Raw genomic sequence first — 25,000 nt, 5'->3', positions numbered from 1 at the left:
GTCTCTCTCTCTCTCACTCGGTCTCTTTCTCTGTTTCTCTCTCTCTCTCCCTCTCTCTTTCCAAATCATCTGTGCTACAGTGAAAAAACAGGCCTTTGATTTATGTTTAAAACATGTCTTGTGTTCATCATTTCTGTTGATTAAACACACGTCAGTCGTGTGGAGCCGTGACGTACACACTTTAACATGAATACAAAGGTTTTCTTTTTTTACCAGTGTACCCTCTTCACCCTCCCTCTCTCTCCCTCTCTCCCTCTCTCCCTCCCTCCCTCCCTCTTTCCCTCCCTCCCTCCCTCCCTCCCTCTCTCCCTCTCTCCCTCTCTCCCTCTCTCCCTCCCTCCCTCTCTCCCTCCCTCCCTCCCTCTCTTACTGCGGGCCAGAACCAGGGCGGGGTGTTTCAGTTCGGCCTTCTTGTCCTCCAGGGCCTTGCAGCAGTGGAGGAAGGCCTTGAGGCACGCCGGGCCGTCTGTGATATACTCGCCACGTCGCTCGCAGGTGAAGTTCTGCGTGTTGTCCTTCATACCGTCTACGCAACACTCTCTCTCCAGGCCGCGGAAAGGGCTCTCTGTAAGGGGTGGAGAGGGAGGGGTGGAGAGGAGGAGAGGGAGGTGGAGAGGAGGAGAGAGGTGGAGAGGGAGGAGAGGGGTGGAGAGGAGGAGAGGGGTGGAGAGGAGGAGAGGGGTGGAGAGGAGGAGAGAGGGGTGGAGAGGAGGAGAGGAGGAGAGGAGAGGGGTGGAGAGGAGAGGAGAGGGGTGGAGAAGAGAGGGGTGGAGAGGAGGAGAGGAGGAGAGGAGAGGGGTGGAGAGGAGAGGAGAGGGGTGGAGAGGAGAGGAGAGGGGTGGAGAGGAGGAGGGGAAAGGAGAGGGTGGAGAAGAGAGGGGTGGAGAGGAGAGGAGAGGGGTGGAGAAGAGAGGAGAGGGGTGGAGAAGAGAGGGGTGGAGAAGAGAGGGGTGGAGAGGAGGAGAGGAGGAGGGGAAAGGGGAGGAGAGGAGAGGAGAGGGGTGGAGAGGAGGAGAGGAGGAGGGGAAAGGGGAGGAGAGGAGAGGAGAGGGGTGGAGAGGAGGAGAGGGTGGAGAAGAGAGGGTGGAGAGGAGGAGAGGGAGGGGTGGAGAGGAGGAGAAAGGCAGGGGTGTTAACAGCTTATTGCAAGCAAATGGACCCTAAATTAGGATGCCCAAGGCATCTCAAATTCTGGGAAGATACTCAATGATAATTTTTGAGATGATTTGAGCATCACACTTCAAACATGCCTCCTAAGGGACCATTGACTTGCATTGGGTTTCGGTTGAAAATGCTAACAATTAGCAGTTAGCTAGGAGTGCCCAGATAAACAGGAACTACATGTGGAATGAAGTCTGTCCTTGTCCACAGAACCAAATGTGTGATTTTGTCATTAAGGCTGAACTATCCCTTTAACTATCCCTTTTACTATCCCTTTAACTATCCCTTTAACGGTGAAAAAAACGGTGATTTGATGGTCAATTGACCCAGAAGCTGATTCGTCCTCAGACCTGTCAATCTTAGAGCGGAACTTCCTCTTACCGAGCCGGTCTTTGGCCTGCCTCAATACCAACGCCCTCCTCCTCCTGGCTTTGGCTGGGCCGGGGCACTTGAGGTCTGGAATGAGAAGAACACACAGAGAGGTTTGCATAGATCTGAGCTGAGCAAGGTGAGTGTCACAGATCTATGGAACAGTTACTAAAGCCCCAAGACTACCCACAAGACCCCAAGACTACCCACAAGACCCTAAGACTGCCCACAAGACCCCACGACTACCCACAAGACCCCACGACTACCCACAAGACCCCGAGACTACCCACAAGACCCCAAGACTACCCACAAGACCCTAAGACTGCCCACAAGACCCCAAGACTACCCACAAGACCCTAAGACTGCCCACAAGACCCCACGACTACCCACAAGACCCCACGGCTACCCACAAGACCCCAAGACTACCCACAAGACCCTAAGACTACCCACAAGACTCCAAGACTACCCACAGGACCCTAAGACTACCCACAAGACCCCAAGACTACCCACAAGACCCCACGACTACCCACAAGACCCCAAGACTACCCACAAGACCCCAAGACTACCCACAAGACCCTAAGACTGCCCACAAGACCCCACGACTACCCACAAGACCCCACGGCTACCCACAAGACCCCAAGACTACCCACAAGACCCTAAGACTACCCACAAGACTCCAAGACTACCCACAGGACCCTAAGACTACCCACAAGACCCTAAGACTACCCACAGGACCCCAAGACTACCCACAAGACCCCACGACTACCCACAAGACCCCAAGACTACCCACAAGACCCCAAGACTACCCACAAGACCCCAAGACTACCCACAAGACCCCACGACTACCCACAAGACCCCAAGACTACCCACAAGACCCCAAGACTACCCACAAGACCCTAAGACTACCCACAAGACTCCAAGACTACCCAGAAGACCCTAAGACTACCCACAAGACCCTAAGACTACCCACAAGACCCCAAGACTACCCAGAAGACCCTAAGACTACCCACAAGACCCCAAGACTACCCAGAAGACCCTAAGACTACCCACAAGACCCCAAGACTACCCAGAAGACCCTAAGACTACCCACAAGACCCCAAGACTACCCACAAGACCCCAAGACTACCCAGAAGACCATAAGACTACCCACAAGACCCCAAGACTACCCAGAAGACCCTAAGACTACCCACAAGACCCCAAGACTACCCACAAGACCCCAAGACTACCCACAAGACCCCAAGACTACCCACAAGACCCTAAGACTACCCACAAGACCCCAAGACTACCCACAAGACTCCAAGACTACCCAGAAGACCCTAAGACTACCCACAAGACCCCAAGACTACCCAGAAGACCCTAAGACTACCCACAAGACCCCAAGACTACCCACAAGACCCCAAGACTACCCACAAGACCCTAAGACTACCCATAAGACCATAAGACTACCCACAAGACCCCAAGACTACCCACAAGACCCCAAGACTACCCACAAGACCCTAAGACTACCCACAAGACCCCAAGACTACCCACAAGACCCCACGACTACCCACAAGACCCCACGACTACCCACAAGACCCCAAGACTACCCACAAGACTCCAAGACTACCCACAAGACCCCAAGACTACCCAGAAGACCCTAAGACTACCCACAAGACCCCAAGACTACCCACAAGACCCTAAGACTACCCACAAGACCCCAAGACTACCCACAAGACCCCAAGACTACCCACAAGACCCTAAGACTACCCAGAAGACCCCAAGACTACCCACAGGACCCTAAGACTACCCACAAGACCCTAAGACTACCCACAGGACCCCAAGACTACCCACAAGACCCCACGACTACCCACAAGACCCCAAGACTACCCACAAGACCCCAAGACTACCCACAAGACCCCAAGACTACCCACAAGACCCCACGACTACCCACAAGACCCCAAGACTACCCACAAGACCCCAAGACTACCCACAAGACCCTAAGACTACCCACAAGACTCCAAGACTACCCAGAAGACCCTAAGACTACCCACAAGACCCTAAGACTACCCACAAGACCCCAAGACTACCCAGAAGACCCTAAGACTACCCACAAGACCCCAAGACTACCCAGAAGACCCTAAGACTACCCACAAGACCCCAAGACTACCCAGAAGACCCTAAGACTACCCACAAGACCCCAAGACTACCCACAAGACCCCAAGACTACCCAGAAGACCATAAGACTACCCACAAGACCCCAAGACTACCCAGAAGACCCTAAGACTACCCACAAGACCCCAAGACTACCCACAAGACCCCAAGACTACCCACAAGACCCCAAGACTACCCACAAGACCCTAAGACTACCCACAAGACCCCAAGACTACCCACAAGACTCCAAGACTACCCAGAAGACCCTAAGACTACCCACAAGACCCCAAGACTACCCAGAAGACCCTAAGACTACCCACAAGACCCCAAGACTACCCACAAGACCCCAAGACTACCCACAAGACCCTAAGACTACCCATAAGACCATAAGACTACCCACAAGACCCCAAGACTACCCACAAGACCCCAAGACTACCCACAAGACCCTAAGACTACCCACAAGACCCCAAGACTACCCACAAGACCCCACGACTACCCACAAGACCCCACGACTACCCACAAGACCCCAAGACTACCCACAAGACCCCAAGACTACCCACAAGACCCTAAGACTACCCATAAGACCATAAGACTACCCACAAGACCCCAAGACTACCCACAAGACCCCAAGACTACCCACAAGACCCTAAGACTACCCACAAGACCCCAAGACTACCCACAAGACCCCACGACTACCCACAAGACCCCACGACTACCCACAAGACCCCAAGACTACCCACAAGACTCCAAGACTACCCACAAGACCCCAAGACTACCCAGAAGACCCTAAGACTACCCACAAGACCCCAAGACTACCCACAAGACCCTAAGACTACCCACAAGACCCCAAGACTACCCACAAGACCCCAAGACTACCCACAAGACCCTAAGACTACCCAGAAGACCCTAAGACTACCCACAAGACCCCAAGACTACCCACAAGACCCCAAGACTACCCACAAGACCCCAAGACTACCCACAAGACCCCAAGACTACCCACAAGACCCCAAGACTACCCACAAGACCCCACGACTACCCACAAGACCCCAAGACTACCCACAAGACCCCAAGACTACCCACAAGACCCCAAGACTACCCACAAGACCCCAAGACTACCCACAGGACCCCACGACTACCCACAAGACCCTAAGACTACCCACAAGACCCTAAGACTACCCACAAGACCCCAAGACTACCCACAAGACCCCAAGACTACCCACAAGACCCCAAGACTACCCACAAGACCCTAAGACTACCCACAAGACTCCAAGACTACCCAGAAGACCCTAAGACTACCCACAAGACCCCAAGACTACCCAGAAGACCCTAAGACTACCCACAAGACCCCAAGACTACCCACAAGACCCCAAGACTACCCACAAGACCCCAAGACTACCCACAGGACCCCAAGACTACCCACAAGACCCCACGACTACCCACAAGACCCCAAGACTACCCACAAGACCCCACGACTACCCACAAGACTCCAATACTACCCACAAGACCCCAAGACTACCCACAAGACCCCACGACTACCCACAAGACTCCAAGACTACCCACAAGACCCTAAGACTACCCACAAGACCCTAAGACTACCCACAAGACCATAAGACTACCCACAAGACCCCAAGACTACCCACAAGACCCCAAGACTACCCACAAGACCCTAAGACTACCCACAAGACCCCAAGACTACCCACAAGACCCCACGACTACCCACAAGACCCCACGACTACCCACAAGACCCCAAGACTACCCACAAGACTCCAAGACTACCCACAAGACCCCAAGACTACCCAGAAGACCCTAAGACTACCCACAAGACCCCAAGACTACCCACAAGACCCTAAGACTACCCACAAGACCCCAAGACTACCCACAAGACCCCAAGACTACCCACAAGACCCCAAGACTACCCACAAGACCCCAAGACTACCCACAAGACCCCAAGACTACCCACAAGACCCCAAGACTACCCACAAGACCCCAAGACTACCCACAAGACCCCACGACTACCCACAAGACCCCAAGACTACCCACAAGACCCCAAGACTACCCACAAGACCCCAAGACTACCCACAAGACCCCAAGACTACCCACAGGACCCCACGACTACCCACAAGACCCTAAGACTACCCACAAGACCCCAAGACTACCCACAAGACCCCAAGACTACCCACAAGACCCCAAGACTACCCACAAGACCCCAAGACTACCCACAAGACCCCAAGACTACCCACAAGACCCCGAGACTACCCACAAGACCCCAAGACTACCCACAAGACCCCAAGACTACCCACAGGACCCCACGACTACCCACAAGACCCCACGACTACCCACAAGACCCTAAGACTACCCACAAGACCCCAAGACTACCCACAAGACCCCGAGACTACCCACAAGACCCCAAGACTACCCACAAGACCCCAAGACTACCCACAGGACCCCACGACTACCCACAAGACCCTAAGACTACCCACAAGACCCCAAGACTACCCACAAGACCCCAAGACTACCCACAGCACTCACAAACAATAAAATGGAGAATGGGAGGAGAGAGAGAGGAGAAGGAGGAGAGAGACAGGAGGAGGACAGAGAGAGGAGGAGGGGAAAGAGAGAGAGAGGAGGAGAGATAGGACAGAGAGGAGGACAGAGAGGAGGAGGAGGAGAGAGAGAGAGAGAGTAGGAGAAGGAGAAGAAGAGAGAGAACAGAGAGAAGGAGAGAGAGAGGGTGCTGAAGGTGTGAGTGTGGTGACAGGTGATACCTGTCCTGAGTCCGGTGCCAGAGGCGGTGTTGGTCTCAAACACCAGGCCTGCGTCTGAGAACACCCCCATGCTGTCTGCCCCGCCGCCCGCCGTGCACCCGGTGTCATACTTCTCTACTATCTCCCAGATCTGGGGGGAGGAGGAGAGGGAGGGGTGGAGAGGAGGAGGAGAGGGGTGGAGAGAAGGAGGAGGAGGAGAGGGAGGGGTGGAGAGGAGGAGAGGGAGGGGTGGAGAGGAGGAGGTGGAGGAGAGGGAGGGAGTGTACTTATTTTACTTTACATTCTATTATTGTTGTTTTTGAATTCTGCTGCAATGCCAGTGTCAAAGAACCTGAACCTAACTAAGAGACACACACACACACACACACCCACACAACCCCCCCCCCCCCCCACACACACCCCCACACAACCCCCCCCCCCCCCCCCCCCCAACATGCCCACCTGGGCCCCCGGGTCACCTGTCACCTTCAGGGTGAACTGCGTAGCCGGGCGGTAGGAGGGAGAGTTCCTCACTGTCTCCACCTTCAACTGTGGAGGGAGGGAGGGGGGGGGGAGAGGATGGGGTGGAGGGAGAGGAGAGGATGAGGGTGTAGGGAGAGGAGAGGATGAGGAGGGGGTGGAGGGAGAGGAGAGGATGAGGAGGGGGGGAGGAGAGGATGAGGGAGGGGGGGAGAGAGAGGATGAGGGAGGGGGGGAAGAGGATGAGGGTGGAGGGAGAGGAGAGGATGAGGAGGGGGTGGAGGGAGAGGATGAGGGGGGTGGAGAGAGAGGATGAGGGAGGGGGTGGAGAGGAGAGGATGAGGATGGGGTGGAGGGAGAGGAGAGGATGAGGGAGGGGGGGAGAGGAGAGGATGAGGGGGGTGGAGAGGAGAGGATGAGGAGGGGGTGGAGAGAGAGGAGAGGATGAGGGGGGGTGGAGAGAGAGGATGAGGAGGGGGGGGAGGAGAGGATGAGGGGGGGTGGAGGGAGAGGAGAGGATGAGGGGGGGGTGGAGGGAGAGGAGAGGATGAGGAGGGGGGTGGAGGGAGAGGAGAGGATGAGGATGAGGAGGGGGTGGAGAGAGAGGATGAGGAGGGGGTGGAGAGAGAGGATGAGGAGGGGGTGGAGGGAGAGGAGAGGATGAGGAGGGGGGTGGAGGGAGAGGAGAGGATGAGGGGGGGGGGTGTGATGTGTGCATACATGTGTGTGTGTGTGTGTGTATACATGTGTGTGTGTATACATGTGTGTGATGTGTGTATACATGTGTGTGTGTGTATACATGTGTGGGATGTGTGTGATGTGTGCATACATGTGTGTGTGATATGTGTGTGATGTGTACATATATATGTGTGTGTGTGTGTGTGTGTGTGTGTGTGTGATATGTGTGTGTGTGATATGTGTGTGTGTTATGTGTGACTGATGTGTGTGACATGATCTGTTATGTAGGACTAGATGTTGATATCCCTCGATACATACATACTTAAGGCACCGATGAGACTCTGTGGTGTTCAAATGAGCGATGGCATCCTTTGGGTTGTCAAGTGGGCGCCCTCCTTCATGAATGTTTCGCTGATAAGCCCACGACACCTCCAGAGGGTTCAGCAGTGAATCCCAGCGTCCCAGGTTCACTCCCTAGATGCGATCAGCTCATTTGAACGCCCGGGTCGAGTCCTTTCTCTTCATCCACAGCCACTGGCTCCCCTTTTCAGCAGCCCTGGAGAGGTCCTTGATTGCCTGCCGGTGGGTCTTCCCTCGCACTCCCATCTCCCTGAGTAGCCTGGATGTTGAGGTGGCTACGAACCCTCTGCAGCCTACTTCCACTGGGCGTACCTTCGCTGTCCAGCCTTGTTGTTGGGCATCTGCTGCGAGTTCAGTGTACCTCAGCCTCTTCCGCTCGTAGGCCTCCTCCACTGCACCCTCCCAGGGCACAGTGAGCTCGATGATGTAAACAAGCTTGAGCGAGGCTGACCACAGCACAAGGTCTGGTCGCAGGTTGGTGGCTGCGATCTCAGCTGGGAAGCAGAGTTTCTTGTCCAAGTCTGCCAGCAGCTTCCAGTCCCGTGCTCTGCCCAGCTGCCCAGTGTCTGGTCTTATGGTGGTGAGGCTGGCTTGACCCTCGCCCTCCCGAACAAATGGTGCTGGCTGCCACCAGGATGATGGGGGAGGAAGGGCGTTCACACTTGTCCGTTGACTTTCCAGCACTGCTGCAAGACACCTTAGCACCTGGTCGTGCCGCCAGGTGTAACGGCCTTGGGTGAGGCTGGTCTTGCATCCCACTAAGATGTGCTTCAGTGTTGCTGGACTTTGACATAGAGGGCACGTGGGGTCTTCGCCATACCACTGGCTTAGGTTTGCAGGAGAAGGCAGGACATCGTAGGCAGCCCTGATGGTGAAGCTCGCTCTGAATGCCTCCATCTCCCACAGATCTTTCCAGGAGATCTTCCTCTTTTCCACTCCTTCCCATGCCATCCACTGCCCTTGCTTTGCCTGCGACACAGCTTGTGCGCGCCTTCCTGCTTCCTCTTCCCGACGTACCTCCTGGACCACCAGCTTGCGTCTCTGAGATGGATTGGCCTTGCTCCAGGCCGGTGTACTAATCCCGAGGCCAAGACCACTCCTCCCCTCCTGCACTCGGCCCACAATGTCCCTGTGTCTGAGTGCTGCCTTTGCCTGCTCAGTTGCAGCCAATGGGGTCCACTTCCTCCCAGTGGCCAGGATGGGGGCAGCTTGGGCTACAAATGGATCATTCGAATCCAGAAGCATCATCTCCAGTCTGACTTTGGCACACTTGTACTCCTCTGTCAGACTGGAAATGGGCAGGTGTAACATCCCTTTGCCGTAGAGCCCAATGCTGCTGAGGCACCTGGGAAGGCCAAGCCACTTCCTTGCATATGAGTTGACCAGTCTCTCCAGCTTTTCCACCTTTGAGAGAGGAACTTCATAGAGGGTTAGTGGCCACAGGAGACGTGGAAGTAGTCCATACTGCATGCACCAGAGCTTCAGCTTGCCAGGAAGCAGGGTTCTGTCGATGTTCTCCAGGCCGCTGGCTACCTCCTTCCTGAGCTGCTCTACTTGCTCTTTATCTTTGAGGGAGGCATCATACCAACGACCTAGGCTCTTCACAGGCTTCTCGGAGACCGTTGGAATGGGTTCTTTGCCAATGTGGAAGCGGTGGTCTGACAGCTTCCCCTTGACAATGGAGATGCTTCTGGACTTGCTCGGCTTGATCTTCATGCGAGCCAACTCAATGTTTTCCTGGAGCTTTCTTAGTAGCCGTACTGTGCAAGCCTTGGTCGTGGTGAGTGTTGTGAGGTCATCCATGTAGGCTCTGATCGGCGGCAGCCTCAGCCCAGGTCTTATTCGCTGTCCGCCAACCACCCATCGAGAGGCCCGAATAATGACCTCCATGGCCATGGTGAAGGCCAACGGGGAGATGGTGCAGCCGGCCATGATTCCCACTTCCAGATGTTGCCATGCTGTGGTGTACTCTGCTGTGGTCACGCAGAGCTGGACGTCCTGGAAGTAGGCCTTGACAAGGGTTGTGAGAGCTGGTGGGATCCTGAAGTAGTCGAAGGCTGTCCACAGGAGGTTGTGAGGGACTGAGCCAAAGGCATTCGCGAGATCCAGGAACACCACGTGGAGGTCCGTTCCCTCCTTCTTGGCGACCTGGATCTGATGCCAGATGACACTAGCATGTTCGACACACCCTGAGAAGCCTGAGATGCCTGCTTTCTGGATTGACGTGTCAATCAGGTTGTTTCTTTGCAGGTATCCTGCCAGCCTATGAGCGACCACGCTGAAGAAGATTTTTCCCTCGACATTTAGAAGGCTGATCTGCCGGAACTGTCCGATTTCTGTTGAGTCCTTTTCCTTGGGGATAAGGATCCCTCCGGCTCTCCGCCAGGACGTTGGTATCGCCTTCTTTTGCCACACAACTTTCATCAGCTTCCAGAGGAATCTCAGGACATCTGGTGCGTTTTTGTAGAGCCTGTATGGAACTCCGTTGGGACCTGGAGCTGACGCGGCCCTTGCTCTACGCACAGTGTTGTCTACTTCACTCCACCTGGGTGGACTGATATCTAGTTCGTTCTCTGGTGGATTGACTGGTGGCATGTCAGGTGGGAGCGTGACCTCTTCCTGGTGTCGGTCATCTGTGCAGCCCTTTTTCAGATGTTCTTCCAGGTGGGCCTTTGCCACAGAGAGACTTCCGCTCTTCTCCTTTGTGAAGAGAGTCTTCACAAATTTGAAAGGATCTTTGTAGAAGCGTGATCTTGTTTGCTCCTTCCTTCTGCGCCTCTTCAGGAGGTTTTCAGCTCTCCTCAGTGTTGCAAGCCTGCTCTTAATCTCTTCCTGCAGCAGGTTTATTCCCTCCTTCTCCTCCTCTGTGGCCTTCCTCCATTGCTTCTTCAGCTGCCTCCTCTCCTTGACTAGTCGGTCTATTTCTGTCTGCCTTCTGGACTTGGTGGGAATTGACTGAGTAGATCGTTTGCCTTCGACCACTCCGAACTGTTCCACTCCATAGATGAGGTTGCCCATTCTCTCCAACTTCTTCATGGTGGTGCCTCTGATCCCTTCTAGGATGTTGCAGAGATCAGTGTTGACCTCCTTCCACAGCGTCTTGTTGCAGGACTTTGGCCACTTGACTAATGGCCTTCGCCCCTGGATCTTCTTCTCTGCTGGTGGTCGTGATGTGTTGGATTCAGGTTGCTCTCCTGTGCCTTGTTCTTCCTCCTCTGGGACAGGGGTGTTGATGTCCTGCAGACTGTGGTGTGTGTCCTGCTGCTGAACTTCAGTCGACTGACTCGGCCTGCTTCTCAAAAAGTAGCTGTCGATGCGACTTCCCTGTTGACCCTTCTTTAGGCACCCTTTCTTGCCCTGGTGTATCTTCAGGCCATGGGTGGAAGTAACCTTTGTCCAACCACATACGCAGTTCTGGAGCGTGTGTCCTGCTGTAGCTGTCGGAGCCTCAGGTATGCTGATCATCAATCTCGTAGTCTGTTCCGTTCCTGTGTTCGTTACCGGGTAGTCTGCCGATGAGCCATCTTCCGCCCCCGCTCTCGCAGGCTCAGGGGGTATTTTCTTCTTAGAATTTTTCGTAGCCAAGTTTGGGTGGGACCCATACACTGTTCGTGCTGGATCCCGCCGCCACGGGTAGCTAGCCCATGGCGGCCCCGTTGGGGTCTATTCCCTCCTGTCAGCTGTCTTTCCATGCTGTCGCAAGGTCTTTCCCTTGTTGCCAGCTGCACTTTCACAGCAGTCACTGGTTCACCAGATGATCAGATCTGTTATGTAGGACTAGATGTTGATATCCCTCGATACATACATACTTAAGGCACCGATGAGACTCTGTGGTGTTCAAATGAGCGATGGCATCCTTTGGGTTGTCAAGTGGGCGCCCTCCTTCATGAATGTTTCGCTGATAAGCCCACGACACCTCCAGAGGGTTCAGCAGTGAATCCCAGCGTCCCAGGTTCACTCCCTAGATGCGATCAGCTCATTTGAACGCCCGGGTCGAGTCCTTTCTCTTCATCCACAGCCACTGGCTCCCCTTTTCAGCAGCCCTGGAGAGGTCCTTGATTGCCTGCCGGTGGGTCTTCCCTCGCACTCCCATCTCCCTGAGTAGCCTGGATGTTGAGGTGGCTACGAACCCTCTGCAGCCTACTTCCACTGGGCGTACCTTCGCTGTCCAGCCTTGTTGTTGGGCATCTGCTGCGAGTTCAGTGTACCTCAGCCTCTTCCGCTCGTAGGCCTCCTCCACTGCACCCTCCCAGGGCACAGTGAGCTCGATGATGTAAACGAGCTTGAGCGAGGCTGACCACAGCACAAGGTCTGGTCGCAGGTTGGTGGCTGCGATCTCAGCTGGGAAGCAGAGTTTCTTGTCCAAGTCTGCCAGCAGCTTCCAGTCCCGTGCTCTGCCCAGCTGCCCAGTGTCTGGTCTTATGGTGGTGAGGCTGGCTTGACCCTCGCCCTCCCGAACAAATGGTGCTGGCTGCCACCAGGATGATGGGGGAGGAAGGGCGTTCACACTTGTCCGTTGACTTTCCAGCACTGCTGCAAGACACCTTAGCACCTGGTCGTGCCGCCAGGTGTAACGGCCTTGGGTGAGGCTGGTCTTGCATCCCACTAAGATGTGCTTCAGTGTTGCTGGACTTTGACATAGAGGGCACGTGGGGTCTTCGCCATACCACTGGCTTAGGTTTGCAGGAGAAGGCAGGACATCGTAGGCAGCCCTGATGGTGAAGCTCGCTCTGAATGCCTCCATCTCCCACAGATCTTTCCAGGAGATCTTCCTCTTTTCCACTCCTTCCCATGCCATCCACTGCCCTTGCTTTGCCTGCGCCACAGCTTGTGCGCGCCTTCCTGCTTCCTCTTCCCGACGTACCTCCTGGACCACCAGCTTGCGTCTCTGAGATGGATTGGCCTTGCTCCAGGCCGGTGTACTAATCCCGAGGCCAAGACCACTCCTCCCCTCCTGCACTCGGCCCACAATGTCCCTGTGTCTGAGTGCTGCCTTTGCCTGCTCAGTTGCAGCCAATGGGGTCCACTTCCTCCCAGTGGCCAGGATGGGGGCAGCTTGGGCTACAAATGGATCATTCGAATCCAGAAGCATCATCTCCAGTCTGACTTTGGCACACTTGTACTCCTCTGTCAGACTGGAAATGGGCAGGTGTAACATCCCTTTGCCGTAGAGCCCAATGCTGCTGAGGCACCTGGGAAGGCCAAGCCACTTCCTTGCATATGAGTTGACCAGTCTCTCCAGCTTTTCCACCTTTGAGAGAGGAACTTCATAGAGGGTTAGTGGCCACAGGAGACGTGGAAGTAGTCCATACTGCATGCACCAGAGCTTCAGCTTGCCAGGAAGCAGGGTTCTGTCGATGTTCTCCAGGCCGCTGGCTACCTCCTTCCTGAGCTGCTCTACTTGCTCTTTATCTTTGAGGGAGGCATCATACCAACGACCTAGGCTCTTCACAGGCTTCTCGGAGACCGTTGGAATGGGTTCTTTGCCAATGTGGAAGCGGTGGTCTGACAGCTTCCCCTTGACAATGGAGATGCTTCTGGACTTGCTCGGCTTGATCTTCATGCGAGCCAACTCAATGTTTTCCTGGAGCTTTCTTAGTAGCCGTACTGTGCAAGCCTTGGTCGTGGTGAGTGTTGTGAGGTCATCCATGTAGGCTCTGATCGGCGGCAGCCTCAGCCCAGGTCTTATTCGCTGTCCGCCAACCACCCATCGAGAGGCCCGAATAATGACCTCCATGGCCATGGTGAAGGCCAACGGGGAGATGGTGCAGCCGGCCATGATTCCCACTTCCAGATGTTGCCATGCTGTGGTGTACTCTGCTGTGGTCACGCAGAGCTGGACGTCCTGGAAGTAGGCCTTGACAAGGGTTGTGAGAGCTGGTGGGATCCTGAAGTAGTCGAAGGCTGTCCACAGGAGGTTGTGAGGGACTGAGCCAAAGGCATTCGCGAGATCCAGGAACACCACGTGGAGGTCCGTTCCCTCCTTCTTGGCGACCTGGATCTGATGCCAGATGACACTAGCATGTTCGACACACCCTGAGAAGCCTGAGATGCCTGCTTTCTGGATTGACGTGTCAATCAGGTTGTTTCTTTGCAGGTATCCTGCCAGCCTATGAGCGACCACGCTGAAGAAGATTTTTCCCTCGACATTTAGAAGGCTGATCTGCCGGAACTGTCCGATTTCTGTTGAGTCCTTTTCCTTGGGGATAAGGATCCCTCCGGCTCTCCGCCAGGACGTTGGTATCGCCTTCTTTTGCCACACAACTTTCATCAGCTTCCAGAGGAATCTCAGGACATCTGGTGCGTTTTTGTAGAGCCTGTATGGAACTCCGTTGGGACCTGGAGCTGACGCGGCCCTTGCTCTACGCACAGTGTTGTCTACTTCACTCCACCTGGGTGGACTGATATCTAGTTCGTGCTCTGGTGGATTGACTGGTGGCATGTCAGGTGGGAGCGTGACCTCTTCCTGGTGTCGGTCATCTGTGCAGCCCTTTTTCAGATGTTCTTCCAGGTGGGCCTTTGCCACAGAGAGACTTCCGCTCTTCTCCTTTGTGAAGAGAGTCTTCACAAATTTGAAAGGATCTTTGTAGAAGCGTGATCTTGTTTGCTCCTTCCTTCTGCGCCTCTTCAGGAGGTTTTCAGCTCTCCTCAGTGTTGCAAGCCTGCTCTTAATCTCTTCCTGCAGCAGGTTTATTCCCTCCTTCTCCTCCTCTGTGGCCTTCCTCCATTGCTTCTTCAGCTGCCTCCTCTCCTTGACTAGTCGGTCTATTTCTGTCTGCCTTCTGGACTTGGTGGGAATTGACTGAGTAGATCGTTTGCCTTCGACCACTCCGAACTGTTCCACTCCATAGATGAGGTTGCCCATTCTCTCCAACTTCTTCATGGTGGTGCCTCTGATCCCTTCTAGGATGTTGCAGAGATCAGTGTTGACCTCCTTCCACAGCGTCTTGTTGCAGGACTTTGGCCACTTGACTAATGGCCTTCGCCCCTGGATCTTCTTCTCTGCTGGTGGTCGTGATGTGTTGGATTCAGGTTGCTCTCCTGTGCCTTGTTCTTCCTCCTCTGGGACAGGGGTGTTGATGTCCTGCAGACTGTGGTGTGTGTCCTGCTGCTGAACTTCAGTCGACTGACTCGGCCTGCTTCTCAAAAAGTAGCTGTCGATGCGACTTCCCTGTTGACCCTTCTTTAGGCACCCTTTCTTGCCCTGGTGTATCTTCAGGCCATGGGTGGAAGTAACCTTTGTCCAACCACATACGCAGTTCTGGAGCGTGTGTCCTGCTGTAGCTGTCGGAGCCTCAGGTATGCTGATCATCAATCTCGTAGTCTGTTCCGTTCCTGTGTTCGTTACCGGGTAGTCTGCCGATGAGCCATCTTCCGCCCCCGCTCTCGCAGGCTCAGGGGGTATTTTCTTCTTAGAATTTTTCCTAGCCAAGTTTGGGTGGGACCCATACACTGTTCGTGCTGGATCCCGCCGCCACGGGTAGCTAGCCCATGGCGGCCCCGTTGGGGTCTATTCCCTCCTGTCAGCTGTCTTTCCATGCTGTCGCAAGGTCTTTCCCTTGTTGCCAGCTGCACTTTCACAGCAGTCACTGGTTCACCAGATGATCAGATCTGTTATGTAGGACTAGATGTTGATATCCCTCGATACATACATACTTAAGGCACCGATGAGACTCTGTGGTGTTCAAATGAGCGATGGCATCCTTTGGGTTGTCAAGTGGGCGCCCTCCTTCATGAATGTTTCGCTGATAAGCCCACGACACCTCCAGAGGGTTCAGCAGTGAATCCCAGCGTCCCAGGTTCACTCCCTAGATGCGATCAGCTCATTTGAACGCCCGGGTCGAGTCCTTTCTCTTCATCCACAGCCACTGGCTCCCCTTTTCAGCAGCCCTGGAGAGGTCCTTGATTGCCTGCCGGTGGGTCTTCCCTCGCACTCCCATCTCCCTGAGTAGCCTGGATGTTGAGGTGGCTACGAACCCTCTGCAGCCTACTTCCACTGGGCGTACCTTCGCTGTCCAGCCTTGTTGTTGGGCATCTGCTGCGAGTTCAGTGTACCTCAGCCTCTTCCGCTCGTAGGCCTCCTCCACTGCACCCTCCCAGGGCACAGTGAGCTCGATGATGTAAACGAGCTTGAGCGAGGCTGACCACAGCACAAGGTCTGGTCGCAGGTTGGTGGCTGCGATCTCAGCTGGGAAGCAGAGTTTCTTGTCCAAGTCTGCCAGCAGCTTCCAGTCCCGTGCTCTGCCCAGCTGCCCAGTGTCTGGTCTTATGGTGGTGAGGCTGGCTTGACCCTCGCCCTCCCGAACAAATGGTGCTGGCTGCCACCAGGATGATGGGGGAGGAAGGGCGTTCACACTTGTCCGTTGACTTTCCAGCACTGCTGCAAGACACCTTAGCACCTGGTCGTGCCGCCAGGTGTAACGGCCTTGGGTGAGGCTGGTCTTGCATCCCACTAAGATGTGCTTCAGTGTTGCTGGACTTTGACATAGAGGGCACGTGGGGTCTTCGCCATACCACTGGCTTAGGTTTGCAGGAGAAGGCAGGACATCGTAGGCAGCCCTGATGGTGAAGCTCGCTCTGAATGCCTCCATCTCCCACAGATCTTTCCAGGAGATCTTCCTCTTTTCCACTCCTTCCCATGCCATCCACTGCCCTTGCTTTGCCTGCGCCACAGCTTGTGCGCGCCTTCCTGCTTCCTCTTCCCGACGTACCTCCTGGACCACCAGCTTGCGTCTCTGAGATGGATTGGCCTTGCTCCAGGCCGGTGTACTAATCCCGAGGCCAAGACCACTCCTCCCCTCCTGCACTCGGCCCACAATGTCCCTGTGTCTGAGTGCTGCCTTTGCCTGCTCAGTTGCAGCCAATGGGGTCCACTTCCTCCCAGTGGCCAGGATGGGGGCAGCTTGGGCTACAAATGGATCATTCGAATCCAGAAGCATCATCTCCAGTCTGACTTTGGCACACTTGTACTCCTCTGTCAGACTGGAAATGGGCAGGTGTAACATCCCTTTGCCGTAGAGCCCAATGCTGCTGAGGCACCTGGGAAGGCCAAGCCACTTCCTTGCATATGAGTTGACCAGTCTCTCCAGCTTTTCCACCTTTGAGAGAGGAACTTCATAGAGGGTTAGTGGCCACAGGAGACGTGGAAGTAGTCCATACTGCATGCACCAGAGCTTCAGCTTGCCAGGAAGCAGGGTTCTGTCGATGTTCTCCAGGCCGCTGGCTACCTCCTTCCTGAGCTGCTCTACTTGCTCTTTATCTTTGAGGGAGGCATCATACCAACGACCTAGGCTCTTCACAGGCTTCTCGGAGACCGTTGGAATGGGTTCTTTGCCAATGTGGAAGCGGTGGTCTGACAGCTTCCCCTTGACAATGGAGATGCTTCTGGACTTGCTCGGCTTGATCTTCATGCGAGCCAACTCAATGTTTTCCTGGAGCTTTCTTAGTAGCCGTACTGTGCAAGCCTTGGTCGTGGTGAGTGTTGTGAGGTCATCCATGTAGGCTCTGATCGGCGGCAGCCTCAGCCCAGGTCTTATTCGCTGTCCGCCAACCACCCATCGAGAGGCCCGAATAATGACCTCCATGGCCATGGTGAAGGCCAACGGGGAGATGGTGCAGCCGGCCATGATTCCCACTTCCAGATGTTGCCATGCTGTGGTGTACTCTGCTGTGGTCATGCAGAGCTGGACGTCCTGGAAGTAGGCCTTGACAAGGGTTGTGAGAGCTGGTGGGATCCTGAAGTAGTCGAAGGCTGTCCACAGGAGGTTGTGAGGGACTGAGCCAAAGGCATTCGCGAGATCCAGGAACACCACGTGGAGGTCCGTTCCCTCCTTCTTGGCGACCTGGATCTGATGCCAGATGACACTAGCATGTTTGACACACCCTGAGAAGCCTGAGATGCCTGCTTTCTGGATTGACGTGTCAATCAGGTTGTTTCTTTGCAGGTATCCTGCCAGCCTATGAGCGACCACGCTGAAGAAGATTTTTCCCTCGACATTTAGAAGGCTGATCTGCCGGAACTGTCCGATTTCTGTTGAGTCCTTTTCCTTGGGGATAAGGATCCCTCCGGCTCTCCGCCAGGACGTTGGTATCGCCTTCTTTTGCCACACAACTTTCATCAGCTTCCAGAGGAATCTCAGGACATCTGGTGCGTTTTTGTAGAGCCTGTATGGAACTCCGTTGGGACCTGGAGCTGACGCGGCCCTTGCTCTACGCACAGTGTTGTCTACTTCACTCCACCTGGGTGGACTGATATCTAGTTCGTGCTCTGGTGGATTGACTGGTGGCATGTCAGGTGGGAGCGTGACCTCTTCCTGGTGTCGGTCATCTGTGCAGCCCTTTTTCAGATGTTCTTCCAGGTGGGCCTTTGCCACAGAGAGACTTCCGCTCTTCTCCTTTGTGAAGAGAGTCTTCACAAATTTGAAAGGATCTTTGTAGAAGCGTGATCTTGTTTGCTCCTTCCTTCTGCGCCTCTTCAGGAGGTTTTCAGCTCTCCTCAGTGTTGCAAGCCTGCTCTTAATCTCTTCCTGCAGCAGGTTTATTCCCTCCTTCTCCTCCTCTGTGGCCTTCCTCCATTGCTTCTTCAGCTGCCTCCTCTCCTTGACTAGTCGGTCTATTTCTGTCTGCCTTCTGGACTTGGTGGGAATTGACTGAGTAGATCGTTTGCCTTCGACCACTCCGAACTGTTCCACTCCATAGATGAGGTTGCCCATTCTCTCCAACTTCTTCATGGTGGTGCCTCTGATCCCTTCTAGGATGTTGCAGAGATCAGTGTTGACCTCCTTCCACAGCGTCTTGTTGCAGGACTTTGGCCACTTGACTAATGGCCTTCGCCCCTGGATCTTCTTCTCTGCTGGTGGTCGTGATGTGTTGGATTCAGGTTGCTCTCCTGTGCCTTGTTCTTCCTCCTCTGGGACAGGGGTGTTGATGTCCTGCAGACTGTGGTGTGTGTCCTGCTGCTGAACTTCAGTCGACTGACTCGGCCTGCTTCTCAAAAAGTAGCTGTCGATGCGACTTCCCTGTTGACCCTTCTTTAGGCACCCTTTCTTGCCCTGGTGTATCTTCAGGCCATGGGTGGAAGTAACCTTTGTCCAACCACATACGCAGTTCTGGTACGTCGGAGTCGTACGTCGGGTCCACTGCACCCTCCCAGGGCACAGTGAGCTCGATGATGTAAACGAGCTTGAGCGAGGCTGACCACAGCACAAGGTCTGGTCGCAGGTTGGTGGCTGCGATCTCAGCTGGGAAGCAGAGTTTCTTGTCCAAGTCTGCCAGCAGCTTCCAGTCCCGTGCTCTGCCCAGCTGCCCAGTGTCTGGTCTTATGGTGGTGAGGCTGGCTTGACCCTCGCCCTCCCGAACAAATGGTGCTGGCTGCCACCTGGATGATGGGGGAGGAAGGGCGTTCACACTTGTCCGTTGACTTTCCAGCACTGCTGCAAGACACCTTAGCACCTGGTCGTGCCGCCAGGTGTAACGGCCTTGGGTGAGGCTGGTCTTGCATCCCACTAAGATGTGCTTCAGTGTTGCTGGACTTTGACATAGAGGGCACGTGGGGTCTTCGCCATACCACTGGCTTAGGTTTGCAGGAGAAGGCAGGACATCGTAGGCAGCCCTGATGGTGAAGCTCGCTCTGAATGCCTCCATCTCCCACAGATCTTTCCAGGAGATCTTCCTCTTTTCCACTCCTTCCCATGCCATCCACTGCCCTTGCTTTGCCTGCGCCACAGCTTGTGCGCGCCTTCCTGCTTCCTCTTCCCGACGTACCTCCTGGACCACCAGCTTGCGTCTCTGAGATGGATTGGCCTTGCTCCAGGCCGGTGTACTAATCCCGAGGCCAAGACCACTCCTCCCCTCCTGCACTCGGCCCACAATGTCCCTGTGTCTGAGTGCTGCCTTTGCCTGCTCAGTTGCAGCCAATGGGGTCCACTTCCTCCCAGTGGCCAGGATGGGGGCAGCTTGGGCTACAAATGGATCATTCGAATCCAGAAGCATCATCTCCAGTCTGACTTTGGCACACTTGTACTCCTCTGTCAGACTGGAAATGGGCAGGTGTAACATCCCTTTGCCGTAGAGCCCAATGCTGCTGAGGCACCTGGGAAGGCCAAGCCACTTCCTTGCATATGAGTTGACCAGTCTCTCCAGCTTTTCCACCTTTGAGAGAGGAACTTCATAGAGGGTTAGTGGCCACAGGAGACGTGGAAGTAGTCCATACTGCATGCACCAGAGCTTCAGCTTGCCAGGAAGCAGGGTTCTGTCGATGTTCTCCAGGCCGCTGGCTACCTCCTTCCTGAGCTGCTCTACTTGCTCTTTATCTTTGAGGGAGGCATCATACCAACGACCTAGGCTCTTCACAGGCTTCTCGGAGACCGTTGGAATGGGTTCTTTGCCAATGTGGAAGCGGTGGTCTGACAGCTTCCCCTTGACAATGGAGATGCTTCTGGACTTGCTCGGCTTGATCTTCATGCGAGCCAACTCAATGTTTTCCTGGAGCTTTCTTAGTAGCCGTACTGTGCAAGCCTTGGTCGTGGTGAGTGTTGTGAGGTCATCCATGTAGGCTCTGATCGGCGGCAGCCTCAGCCCAGGTCTTATTCGCTGTCCGCCAACCACCCATCGAGAGGCCCGAATAATGACCTCCATGGCCATGGTGAAGGCCAACGGGGAGATGGTGCAGCCGGCCATGATTCCCACTTCCAGATGTTGCCATGCTGTGGTGTACTCTGCTGTGGTCACGCAGAGCTGGACGTCCTGGAAGTAGGCCTTGACAAGGGTTGTGAGAGCTGGTGGGATCCTGAAGTAGTCGAAGGCTGTCCACAGGAGGTTGTGAGGGACTGAGCCAAAAGCATTCGCGAGATCCAGGAACACCACGTGGAGGTCCGTTCCCTCCTTCTTGGCGACCTGGATCTGATGCCAGATGACACTAGCATGTTCGACACACCCTGAGAAGCCTGAGATGCCTGCTTTCTGGATTGACGTGTCAATCAGGTTGTTTCTTTGCAGGTATCCTGCCAGCCTATGAGCGACCACGCTGAAGAAGATTTTTCCCTCGACATTTAGAAGGCTGATCTGCCGGAACTGTCCGATTTCTGTTGAGTCCTTTTCCTTGGGGATAAGGATCCCTCCGGCTCTCCGCCAGGACGTTGGTATCGCCTTCTTTTGCCACACAACTTTCATCAGCTTCCAGAGGAATCTCAGGACATCTGGTGCGTTTTTGTAGAGCCTGTATGGAACTCCGTTGGGACCTGGAGCTGACGCGGCCCTTGCTCTACGCACAGTGTTGTCTACTTCACTCCACCTGGGTGGACTGATATCTAGTTCGTGCTCTGGTGGATTGACTGGTGGCATGTCAGGTGGGAGCGTGACCTCTTCCTGGTGTCGGTCATCTGTGCAGCCCTTTTTCAGATGTTCTTCCAGGTGGGCCTTTGCCACAGAGAGACTTCCGCTCTTCTCCTTTGTGAAGAGAGTCTTCACAAATTTGAAAGGATCTTTGTAGAAGCGTGATCTTGTTTGCTCCTTCCTTCTGCGCCTCTTCAGGAGGTTTTCAGCTCTCCTCAGTGTTGCAAGCCTGCTCTTAATCTCTTCCTGCAGCAGGTTTATTCCCTCCTTCTCCTCCTCTGTGGCCTTCCTCCATTGCTTCTTCAGCTGCCTCCTCTCCTTGACTAGTCGGTCTATTTCTGTCTGCCTTCTGGACTTGGTGGGAATTGACTGAGTAGATCGTTTGCCTTCGACCACTCCGAACTGTTCCACTCCATAGATGAGGTTGCCCATTCTCTCCAACTTCTTCATGGTGGTGCCTCTGATCCCTTCTAGGATGTTGCAGAGATCAGTGTTGACCTCCTTCCACAGCGTCTTGTTGCAGGACTTTGGCCACTTGACTAATGGCCTTCGCCCCTGGATCTTCTTCTCTGCTGGTGGTCGTGATGTGTTGGATTCAGGTTGCTCTCCTGTGCCTTGTTCTTCCTCCTCTGGGACAGGGGTGTTGATGTCCTGCAGACTGTGGTGTGTGTCCTGCTGCTGAACTTCAGTCGACTGACTCGGCCTGCTTCTCAAAAAGTAGCTGTCGATGCGACTTCCCTGTTGACCCTTCTTTAGGCACCCTTTCTTGCCCTGGTGTATCTTCAGGCCATGGGTGGAAGTAACCTTTGTCCAACCACATACGCAGTTCTGGAGCGTGTGTCCTGCTGTAGCTGTCGGAGCCTCAGGTATGCTGATCATCAATCTCGTAGTCTGTTCCGTTCCTGTGTTCGTTACCGGGTAGTCTGCCGATGAGCCATCTTCCGCCCCCGCTCTCGCAGGCTCAGGGGGTATTTTCTTCTTAGAATTTTTCGTAGCCAAGTTTGGGTGGGACCCATACACTGTTCGTGCTGGATCCCGCCGCCACGGGTAGCTAGCCCATGGCGGCCCCGTTGGGGTCTATTCCCTCCTGTCAGCTGTCTTTCCATGCTGTCGCAAGGTCTTTCCCTTGTTGCCAGCTGCACTTTCACAGCAGTCACTGGTTCACCAGATGATCAGATCTGTTATGTAGGACTAGATGTTGATATCCCTCGATACATACATACTTAAGGCACCGATGAGACTCTGTGGTGTTCAAATGAGCGATGGCATCCTTTGGGTTGTCAAGTGGGCGCCCTCCTTCATGAATGTTTCGCTGATAAGCCCACGACACCTCCAGAGGGTTCAGCAGTGAATCCCAGCGTCCCAGGTTCACTCCCTAGATGCGATCAGCTCATTTGAACGCCCGGGTCGAGTCCTTTCTCTTCATCCACAGCCACTGGCTCCCCTTTTCAGCAGCCCTGGAGAGGTCCTTGATTGCCTGCCGGTGGGTCTTCCCTCGCACTCCCATCTCCCTGAGTAGCCTGGATGTTGAGGTGGCTACGAACCCTCTGCAGCCTACTTCCACTGGGCGTACCTTCGCTGTCCAGCCTTGTTGTTGGGCATCTGCTGCGAGTTCAGTGTACCTCAGCCTCTTCCGCTCGTAGGCCTCCTCCACTGCACCCTCCCAGGGCACAGTGAGCTCGATGATGTAAACGAGCTTGAGCGAGGCTGACCACAGCACAAGGTCTGGTCGCAGGTTGGTGGCTGCGATCTCAGCTGGGAAGCAGAGTTTCTTGTCCAAGTCTGCCAGCAGCTTCCAGTCCCGTGCTCTGCCCAGCTGCCCAGTGTCTGGTCTTATGGTGGTGAGGCTGGCTTGACCCTCGCCCTCCCGAACAAATGGTGCTGGCTGCCACCAGGATGATGGGGGAGGAAGGGCGTTCACACTTGTCCGTTGACTTTCCAGCACTGCTGCAAGACACCTTAGCACCTGGTCGTGCCGCCAGGTGTAACGGCCTTGGGTGAGGCTGGTCTTGCATCCCACTAAGATGTGCTTCAGTGTTGCTGGACTTTGACATAGAGGGCACGTGGGGTCTTCGCCATACCACTGGCTTAGGTTTGCAGGAGAAGGCAGGACATCGTAGGCAGCCCTGATGGTGAAGCTCGCTCTGAATGCCTCCATCTCCCACAGATCTTTCCAGGAGATCTTCCTCTTTTCCACTCCTTCCCATGCCATCCACTGCCCTTGCTTTGCCTGCGCCACAGCTTGTGCACGCCTTCCTGCTTCCTCTTCCCGACGTACCTCCTGGACCATGTGATGTGGGTGATATGTATGTGTGTGATGTGTACATATATATGTGTGTGTGATCTGTACATACGTGTGTGTGTGATCTGTACATACGTGTGTGATGTGTGTGATATGTATGTGATGTGTGTGCATATGTGTGTGCATATTATGTACATATACATTTTATATACAGTATGTGTGATCTGTACATACATACATACATACACACATACACACACACACACACACACACACACACTCACATACATACTACATACATACATACATACATACATACATACATACATACATACATACATACATACATACATACATACATACATACATGTGTGATATGTGTGTGTGAAACGTGTGTGTGTGTGTGTGTGTGTGTGTCCGCCTCACCGTTCCCATGCAGGACACCTTGACCTCCACCCAGAGGGAGTCTGCCACCACCTCGTTGGTCCCTACGTGGTAGTACGCCACCAGCCGGAAGGAGGGCAGCATGGCCTTGGAGATGGGCATGGGTATGGTGATCAGGGACTGGCCCTTCCTGGAGAACCGCTTGGCATCCACCAGCTGGCCCCGGCTCATCACCTGGGGTGGGGGGGGGGCAGGGGGGAGGGGGCAGGGGGGAGACGCGGCGTGAAAGACTGGAGACCTCCATCTCTTCGGGCTACACCTTAACTGCTCCTCGTGAGACATCTATTACTACCCCCCTGTACTGTCCCTCCTGAGACATCTACTACCCCCCCTGTACTGTCCCTCCTGAGACATCTACTACCCCCCCTGTACTGTCCCTCCTGAGACATCTACTACCCCCTGTACTGTCCCTCCTGAGACATCTACTACCCCCTGTACTGTCCCTCCTGAGACATCTACTACCCCTTGTACTGTCCCTCCTGAGACATCTATTTCCCCCCTGTACTGTCCCTCCTGAGACATCTACTACCCCCCCTGTACTGTCCCTCCTGAGACATCTACTACCACCCTGTACAGTCCATCCTGAGACATCTACTACCACCCTGAACTGTCCCTCCTGAGACACCTACTACCCCCCTGTACTGTCCCTCCTGAGACATCTACTACCCCCTCTTTCTCTCTCTCTCTCTCTCTCTGCCTCTCTCTCTCTGTGTCTGTCTCTCCCCCTCTCCTCCTCCTCTCCACCCCCTCCCCTCTCCACCCCCCTCCCCCCCTCCCCTCTCCTCCTCTCCACCCCCCTCCCCCCCCCCCCCCCCACACACACACACAGAGTGCCAGGCACACTGACCAGGAGGGTGATGTCGTGGTGGGTGACGGGGCCGGCCGGGGTGAGGTTGATCTGCATGTTCTGGCCGATCTCCAGCTCCTTGCTGCCGATGCTGATGTGCAGCAGGTTGCTGGTCTTGGTCTTGTGCTTCAGGGCCTTCATGGTCTCGCTGGCCTGCCTGGCGTCACTCAGCCCCGGGTCCCTGGTCTTCACCTGGGGGTCACACACACACAC

General features: G+C 54.8%; 1 protein-coding gene across 1 annotated transcript in view; it reads right to left on the bottom strand.

Annotated features, from left to right (window-relative positions):
• The window catches only part of LOC308150101 (complement C3-like), a gene marked incomplete at its 3' end in the record, with an annotated part of 82,843 nt that overhangs the window by 41,497 nt on the left and 16,346 nt on the right, over nucleotides 1-25,000 (bottom strand). Inside the window, exons 8-13 of the mRNA XM_080522966.1 lie at nucleotides 24,788-24,979; nucleotides 23,923-24,114; nucleotides 6,859-6,953; nucleotides 6,426-6,580; nucleotides 1,543-1,617; nucleotides 371-565 (exon numbers count right to left, since the gene is read on the bottom strand). Coding sequence (XP_080379092.1) covers nucleotides 371-565; nucleotides 1,543-1,617; nucleotides 6,426-6,580; nucleotides 6,859-6,953; nucleotides 23,923-24,114; nucleotides 24,788-24,979 — 904 coding nt within the window. The remainder of the gene's footprint in view (nucleotides 1-370; nucleotides 566-1,542; nucleotides 1,618-6,425; nucleotides 6,581-6,858; nucleotides 6,954-23,922; nucleotides 24,115-24,787; nucleotides 24,980-25,000) is intronic.

This window comes from Nansenia antarctica, assembly GCF_963989245.1.
Source record: "Nansenia antarctica genome assembly, chromosome: 2".
In the NCBI taxonomy this organism is placed as follows: Eukaryota; Metazoa; Chordata; class Actinopteri; order Argentiniformes; family Microstomatidae; genus Nansenia; species Nansenia antarctica.
Note: the sequence above shows the minus strand (reverse complement) of the source record. Positions and strands in the feature narration are given on the sequence as shown.